At 48.9% G+C, this 8532-nt stretch overlaps 1 protein-coding gene and 1 long non-coding RNA gene across 3 annotated transcripts in view; one reads left to right on the top strand and one right to left on the bottom strand.

Moving 5' to 3' along the window:
• Nucleotides 1–358: 358 nt before the first annotated feature.
• Nucleotides 359–6432, bottom strand: LOC120245037. 2 transcript variants are annotated; one of them, XR_005531691.1, is made up of 3 exons: nucleotides 6355–6432; nucleotides 2326–2446; nucleotides 359–484 (listed from the first exon to the last, which is right to left on the bottom strand). It is a non-coding gene; the product is annotated as an uncharacterized LOC120245037 (long non-coding RNA). The 2 variants fall into 2 exon arrangements; XR_005531690.1 differs by lacking the exon at nucleotides 6355–6432 and adding an exon at nucleotides 5397–5562.
• Nucleotides 6433–6730: 298 nt separating this feature from the next.
• The window catches only part of PHLPP1 (PH domain and leucine rich repeat protein phosphatase 1), a 209224-nt gene continuing 207422 nt past the window's right edge, over nucleotides 6731–8532 (top strand). Inside the window, exon 1 of the mRNA XM_039251897.1 lies at nucleotides 6731–8359. Within this exon, the coding sequence (XP_039107828.1) occupies nucleotides 6826–8359 (1534 nt within the window). The 5' untranslated portion in view covers nucleotides 6731–6825. The remainder of the gene's footprint in view (nucleotides 8360–8532) is intronic.

The following is an 8532-nucleotide window of genomic DNA, read 5'->3' as shown; positions in this document are numbered from 1 at the left end:
GCCAATATTTCAAATTAGACAATTTTGTTTTTAGCCAGAATCAGATTTTTTTTTTTTTTTTTTTTGAGCCAGAAGAGATTTTAGAGACACCATCTGGTTCAGTCTCTTCATTTCGTAAATCAGGAACTGAAACCTCCTTGAGGTCAAATGTTTTCCCTAGGTCATACTTAACTAGCATGTATAAAACCAGGACTAGAATGAGGACATCTGACTTCCAACCTTAGACATTATTGAACTCCTCTATAGCATTACATGTAGCCACTTTTCAATGATGGAATGTGTAGAAGGCTGAGAGTGTTACTCTGCCATTGTCACCATCATTATATCCAAACTTACTCATACATCCCGCTGAGCCCGAATGCATCTGCTGGATTTTCCTGGCCCCGTATGGTAAGACCATACATGTTATATGGCACTGGAGCAGTGGTTACATTTTGTAGTATTTTGATCCATGTGGCAACAGATGGTTGTGGATGGTTGAATTCTGGAAGGTAATAGGTCTGCATTTACCTAACCACATATTATGGGCTACAGAATGGAAGAGCACCAGAGAGAACTCTTTGCAAGCTCTAGCACTGTGATTACCAAAGGCTAGTCTGAGATCTGGGACTGGTTCACCATGGTATTTTTCTTGATTTATGGTAACATGAGGGACAAAAGGACAATTAAGGAATTTTCCATAAAGGTAACTTTATTCGATTTAAAGACTACCTCTGTTTTTATGCTAGGACTTGTCTTTCCTATGTTTTTCTGTATGTTAAAATGCACTTTCTTTAATAGTATTTTTATGGTATTTATAGTTTAAAAACATTTTCGAGGGCAATGCTTACAATTCTCTTATTCACTATTATGTACTCAGATCGAGCTTAGTGCCTGATGTAGGAGACTCAGTGAATATTTAAGTGAATGAGTAAAAGGTTGAAATACCTAGTTTGGACACCAATTTTTTTTTGGGTGGTGGAATTTTACTAATCCCTGAAATCTCTGATTCTCTCTCCTGGGGAGCACTACAAACACCTAGTGTACTGGTGTGTCCCCACCCCAAACTGGGATCTACTTGGTTCCTGAGAGGGTGACCATATTTCGAAATCGGCTCTTTGCAGATGGCAGTCAAGTTAAGATGAGACCATAATGGTCCCTGGTCCAATGATTGTTACCCTCATAAGAAGAGGAGTTTGGATGTAGAGACACAGGGAGAAGGACATGCAATGACAGGTGCCAGAAAACAGAGATTGGAGGATGTACCTCCAAGCCAAGCAGGGCTGTGACCAGGAGAGGTTAGACGAGGCAAAAATGGAGGCTCCCAGAGCCTTCAGTGTGAGCTTGGTCCTGCTGACACCTTGGCTTTGGACTTCCAGCCTTCAGAACTGTGATAGAATAGACTTCTGTTGTTTTATGCCATCTAGTTCAAGGAACTTTGTTATGACAGCGCTATGAAACAAGCATAGCTAGGAGTCCAGACTGGTGGGTATGATGGGAAATAAGGGGAAAAGGGTAAGATTTCCAAGAATTGATGTGTGTTCCATAGTCATTCTTTTTGGGGGCAACAAAAGAGAATACCCATGCTACTTCCTTAGGGTCTAATTAATGACTATAAATATAGGGAAACTGTTATCTGGAGACTACTCTTCTACTTGTAGTAGTGGAAGATTCAGGGGAAATGCTTGGGGAGGGATAATTTTGGAAAGAATTTTTTTTTTTTTAAGACAGGAATCTCAATGGAAAGAGGTCTTAGGCACATGGGAGAGATTAGAATCCAAAATGAGTTTCTAAAAAGCTGAGTGTAAATCAACTTTTTAAATTAATTATTTTAAATGTATAAATATTATAAAGGCCCAGTATTTAAAACAATTGTGTGGTGAATTCTTATATAAGAGAAAGAACAAAAAATACTTTGGGAAGAAATATTTATATCCTAATATGTAACTAATCTATCTAGATTTCCATATTTCCCAATTGCCTAAAAACAAGAACCATTTATATAAAAGAAAGCAGTAGATCGGGGCACCTGGGTGGCTCAGTTCTTTAAGGGTCCAACTTTGGCTCAGGTCATGGTTTGTGAGTTCCAGCCCTGCACGAGGGTCTCTGCTGTCAGCACCTGGAGCCTGCTTCAGATCGTCTGTCCCCACCCCACTCTTGCCCTCCCCGGCTCGCATGCATGCACTCTCTCAAAAATAAACATAAAAAAAAAAGGGTAGGTCAATTTTAGCTAAAGATTTAAGAAGAATGATAATGCTTTTATATAAGCTTCCTTAGGGCAGGTATTTTTGTCTATACTATTTACTCAGGGTAAATGGTACCTACACATATGATTTCAATACATACCTGTTCCATTAAGTGTCCCAGGTGATTTACATTGAATGAATAGTCCAAGTAATTTACATTGTTACTGAAAGACGTGGGCTTACAAGGTCTCTATTTCTTGGTCTAATACTTCATTGTTGTGCTGTAATATAACACATTTGTTTACTTCTGTGAGGCAGGATGTGAGATATAAGAAAAAGACAAAGAATCATGGGACTTAAAAGGGTGCACTAATATCTGAAAAATCTATCAAGTGTATTTATAAAGTGGACTGCCTAAGATGATAGTGGCAATCTAAGCTCTTGATAGAGTTCAAATGGTAAATTTTGTGAGGGAGGGGTAAGGCTTTAGAGAGAACAGAAGGTATCTTCCTGCCAGTGAGCAGGGAACATACGAATTCAGTTTAGCCACCTGGGGCCCATTTAGTGCACTAGAGCAGTAATTTGCTAAATGGGTCCCTCATAGTAAAATAGAATGAGTAAATAGTGAGCAATTTAGGCATGGTGAACCACTAGTAGCTCAAGGGATATAAGAATGTGAAACTATAATTAGATCCCTTGTTCATAATGTACTAACTAAATGTATTACATTGTATATTGCATCTTTCTGAGTTTATTTCTGGATACAGCTGAGCCCTTAACAATTCAGACTGAAACCATCCCAGCTATCAATTCATGCTTCCATTAAAATTCCAACTGCTTATATTAGAAAAAAATTCCAAAGATGGTTTCTTTTATCTTGGATCTAAGGATGCAAACAGGATTAACCTAGATGCAAAACACAGCAAGTCAGTTATAAATCACATGGCATAAAATAAACTGTGGCTGTAAATTGAAAATTATGCTCTCTTTTTCTATACTTAGCTGTGAAAATATTTTAACAAGTTGGCATCAGGTTTTGCAACTTTTACATCTGTTGTTTCTTTTCAGGATTATCTTTTAGCATTTTAAGATGTGATTCTTTGAAAAGTGTGGCTTGTCAGCAATGCCGTATTAGATTGTACATTTGGAACACTTTAAAAAGGGTAGGGGGCATTCATGAGTTATGCGGTTTCAGGATACTGGCCTATTCCCCACTCTACTTTTAGTAGGAGAAGCTGCTATTTCATGGGTGTCTGGAAAACATTTGTCCTTTACTGAAATCTTTTTCTTACTCAGAGCAGTCGTATAGTGTGGGTTGGCTCAGATGCTCTGGATAATATTCAATGATACTACAAGTTCTAAGCACAAGTTTCATTGCCCTTATCAGTGTCTATTATTTCAACAATGAGGTTCCAGTTGATCTCATAATCAACGGGACTGTCTATTCTTTATAAACTCCCATTTTCTTTCTGTCTCTCCTCTCACCGCCAAGTTTAGTAATTTTATTGAAGGTTTGGAGGTAGAACAAGGGGCGGATCACACTGTGAACCTTTATTCTTCGGTTCTTTCCTCACCTCTGATTTTTATTATTCTGGGTACAATGGAATGTGGCCTCTTTCAGACTATAGACACTGGGCATGAAATCATTTATCTATGTAGGAATTATATTCTACATTCATTCTTCCTCTCCCTCACCCTATTCCCCAACACAGGATTTTGTGTTTTGTCTTGTAGGCTGGAATGTACATCCTTTTTTCTTTATGCTGAGATACTTCAACATTAACGTTATTCATTATTTCCCTCCTCTTTCCAAATCGGTAATTCCTCACACCAAGTGGGGCAGGTGTGTATGATGACTCCCAGCCACTCCCACCATTTAGATACTAAATTCTCTGAGCTATGCTTTTTCTTTAAAAATTTCCCCTTTGGAGGAGGTGTTTTGGTTATAAATACCACCAAAGAGTAAACAAAATTCCTAGAGGATAAAAAGGCAGAGTTGGGGTGACTGTATAAAGCTGAATGACAGGAACCAGAGCTAGATTAAGTACAGTACTACAATTTCGTACAGAGGATGCAAATGGACCTTAGGCCAATAGTGACAGTATTTATGATTAGAATAAACGTTCCCTGAGTTTGTTACATTAGCTAAGGAAATATACCCCTAGAAAGCAACTATATAGGAGTTAATGTACATTTTTTAAATAGCAAAAATTAAACAGGTTTGTAGGAAATTGACTAAGGAACTAATGAATATAAAGACTGTGTAAACAGTCTATGTTTTAGTATTGAAATTTATCATGCTTTTTGTTTTTTAATCATACCAAATAAAAGATAAATCAAAATACCATTCTTTTCATTTCTAGAACTAATAGTTTGTGTTAGGAGCTACTCAAGGCAACATATGGATTAGTGCAGTTGAAATTTATCTTCAATATCATACCTTTTTTCTGCCTCTTTGCTTTCTTTCAGAGACAGATCCTTCAGCAAGTACCCAGTTTCATCACAAAAAATTTCATCCAAAGATAGTCTCTTTGACTTCCTAGACAAGGTCACTTCCCCTTGTTGTATTTTTGTCTCTTCCCATGGCACCTTGTATTTTTCCCTCTTCTATATCGCTCTCACTTGTTGACTGTCTTTCTTTGTAATCTGTATGCTCTATGAAGGCAAGGGCCGTGTCTGATTTTTTCAGTTGCTTAACAGTGACTAGTATATAATATGCTTATAATTATTTGTTAAATTAATTGACATGACTATCTTATCTCTCTTGGGAGAATGTACAGGCTCCCTATTTTTTTTAAAAAAGGAACTTGGTTCTGTTGATTGAAATGAAATGCAATAAAAATTAGTTTCATGAGGCCAAGGGGGAAGACTTCAAAAGGAAGATATAGAAAATCATTTTCAGGACTTTCCAGAATCAAGAGAAATACTTATTTTTATCCTGGTAGCTTCCTCCATTTCTCTTCAGTGAAACCGTGTAGATAACCTAAGTATGGCTTTACTCGCCCTTATCAACTTCTACTATTTCAGCGATACGTTCCAGCTGATCTTTTTTTTTTTAAGATTTAAAAAATTTTTTAAATAATCTCTCTACCCCAGGTGGGGCTCGAACTCACAACTCAGAGATCAAAAGTTGCATGCTCCCCTGACTGACCCAGCCAGGTGCCCCGATCTCCTCTGTTCTCTCCCTGCTTGTTTGCCCCCACCCGCAACGCCCCCCCCAGGTTTACTAACCTTACTGAAGTTAAGGGAGGCCCTGGAGAGAGGCAGTTGACAAAGTCTCACATGTGAACATTTATTTAAAAATCTGGAGGAACGGCAATTTAATTAAAAATGTTTACTAAATTAAACTGATAAGAAAATGCAACTTTTCAGACGACAGCCAAACATTGTAGGAGCAGAAAACAACTTTTCTTCTTAATGTCAGACATAAGGGGGAACACCCGGGACCGATCTCATATCCCACATCTCCAGTCCGTTTCTTCTACTTTGCACCGCTTTCCGTTGTCGCTAGGTTACGTCAAACTTGAAGGTCAATGGGGAAAAGCCCCAGACCGCAGCCCAGCCCTTTGCCTTTTCCTTCCCACGTGTGGCCGTGGAAGAGGATAAGCTCCAGGTTGCACGACTGCCAAAACGTGTATTCAACAACTGCCCAAGTTAGAGCTTCGAGACATTTCTTCCCTGGACTTGGAAAACGTGGGGAAAGTGAGGTTGGCCGCTTTCACGGCCAGTCATCCAGGGGTGCTGTGGGCGTGTTTTCGATCCCATACAATGGGTGGAGGTGAGAACCGAGGAGAGGGGACCTTCGTACCGTTTAGAGTCCCTCAAAGCCCTCACTTTAAATTAGCAGGGAAAACGAAAGTCTTCTGAGATCCGAGGATGGGCGGGTTGGGCACAAGTTAATGAGTAAGAACATTCCCGGGCACAGAGTTTAACAGCAGAGGGCACAATACCCACTGCCTAGAGCCGGCGGCGGGCTGAAGGAGGGGCGTAAAGCAAGGAACTCTGGGACTTGTGGTTCGCCCTGTTTCCCTCGGCGTGTTCCTTTCAGCACTAGAACTACAGCTCCCAAAGTGCACCGCGCGCGCCTCTCTCGCCTCAGTCGGCCCCTCTCCCAGGCCTCGCAGGGCCCTCCCGGGATCCTGCCCCCGCCCCCGCCCCGCCCTCGTACGCACGCGTCACGTTTGTTTACCCTGAAGCCCCGCCTCTCCGCCGTCCTCCAGCTCTCTCCACTTCTCCCAGGAATGCCGTCATGCTAATGATGCATATTCATGAGGCCCTCGTGGAGCTCCCGCCCTGCCCGCCTCCCTCCTTCCCGCTCCCAGCGCGTGATTAATATTCAATGAGCCCAGCTACGCGGCTGGTTCGCCCCAGCGAAGTGGGGGGAGCGGGCGGGGCCTGCGCTCCGGAGCCCGCGACCCGGGCGGGGAGGGCGTGTGTGGGGGGGCGGTGGCGTCCAGGCGGGCGGGCGCGCGGAATGGAACACCGAGACACCGACGGAATGCTCCGAATTGCCACATAATCCCCCGGAACGGCCGCGCCGAACGCCATTGGCTTCTCTCTTCACCGCGCGCCGCCGCCGCCGTCTCCCACCTTCGCCTCATCGCCTCCCTCTCCTCCCGCTGCCTCCGGAGCTGGGGGGGAAGCGCGAAGCCCCACTGCAATGGAGCCCGCCGCCGCGGCTACGGCGCAGCGACTCCCAGAGACCAGCAGGGAGGACCGAGCTCCGGCGGCCGCGGCGGCGGCGGCGGCTGTGGCGGCAGCGGCCGGGGGCGGCCGGAGCCCGGAGCCCGCGCTGACCCCGGCGGCCCCGACCCGCGGGGCGCGGGAAGAGGCCCCCGGCGAGGCGCAGCCGGGGCCGCTGCCGGGCCGGGCGGGAGGCACGGGTCGCCGGCGGCGGCGCGGAGCGCCCCAGCCCACCGCCGGCGGGGCTGCCCCGGTGCCCGGGGCGGGCGGCGGCGCCAACTCCCTCCTGCTGAGGAGAGGGCGGCTGAAGAGGAATCTGTCCGCGGCCGCCGCCGCCGCCTCGTCGTCGTCGTCGTTGTCGTCGTCGGCCGCTGCCGCCTCGCACTGCCCCGGCGCCGCCGCCCTCTCTGCCTCCTGTTCGGCCTCGGCGTCCCTGTGCACCCGGAGCCTGGACAGGAAGACGCTGCTCCTGAAACACCGGCAGATGCTGCAGCTGCAGCCGTCGGACCGGGACTGGGTGAGGCACCAGCTCCAGCGCGGCTGCGTGCACGTCTTCGACCGCCACCTGGCCTCGACCTACCTGCGCCCGGTGCTCTGCACGCTGGACACCACGGCCGGCGAGGTGGCCGCCCGCCTGCTGCAGGTGGGCCTCAAGGGCAGCGGCGTGGTGAAGGTGCTGGGCAAGGGGTGCGGGCCCGCGGCCGGCGCCGAGCGGCCCCCCGACGTCGGCCCCCGGCTCGCGCCGGCCGACCCCGGGGACTTGGGGCCGCCGCGGGGGAGGAGCGGGCCGGCCGCCGTCGGGGGCCCGCCGCGCGTGCCTCCCGCGGACCTGCCGCTGCGGGGCGGCCCGGGCGGGTGGGCGCGCCGCGCCGCCCGCGCCAGCCCCGCGCCGTCTGACTCCAGCCCGGGGGAGCCCGGCGCCCCGCAGCCCCTGGACGGCGCCGCCGCGGGCCCGACCTCCGACACGGAGAGCTTCAGCCTGAGCCCCAGCGCCGAGAGCGTGTCCGAACGGCTGGACCCCTACAGCAGCGGCAGCGGCTCCTCTTCGTCGTCCGAGGAGCTCGAGGCTGACCCGGCCCCGGCCCCGACGGGGGCTCCGGGCCAGCCCCGCCTGCCCGGCCGCTCGGCGCAGCCCCGGCCGGGAACGGGCGGCCGGCCGCCTTCCCCGACGGCCTCCCCGTCCCCGCCGCAGCCGAAAGCGCCGAGGGCGGCCGACGGCCCGGGAGGGGCCGCCCGGGACCGGCCGCGGGAGGAGAAGGCGGCCGCAGCCTCGGCCCCCGGCCGCCCCTCGTCGACCCCGGGGGGGAACGGGGCGGCCGCGGAGAAAGCGCCTCCGCCGCCCACCCTATACGTGCAGCTCCACGGAGAGACCACCCGGCGCCTGGAGGCGGACGAGAAGCCATTGCAGATCCAAAATGACTACCTCTTCCAGCTGGGATTTGGGGAGTTGTGGAGGGTGCAGGAGGAAGGCATGGACTCGGAGATTGGCTGCCTCATCCGCTTCTATGCAGGTAAGGGGATCACCTGTGTGTTCACGTGTGGGGTGTAAACCCTTCCAGATACCGAGGAGTTGAGCGCCAACCAGGAGTAAACGCGGGTCCTCGGGAGGCTTTGTCGCTTCCTTACAGCTTTCACGGGCCATCTGTGTAGGACTACATCGAGCAGTTTGAAAACCCGCGACTTG

The sequence above is a fragment of the Hyaena hyaena genome, unplaced genomic scaffold (genome assembly GCF_003009895.1).
Source record: "Hyaena hyaena isolate Hyena2069 unplaced genomic scaffold, ASM300989v1 scaffold_399, whole genome shotgun sequence".
NCBI lineage: Eukaryota > Metazoa > Chordata > Mammalia > Carnivora > Hyaenidae > Hyaena > Hyaena hyaena.
Note: the sequence above shows the minus strand (reverse complement) of the source record. Positions and strands in the feature narration are given on the sequence as shown.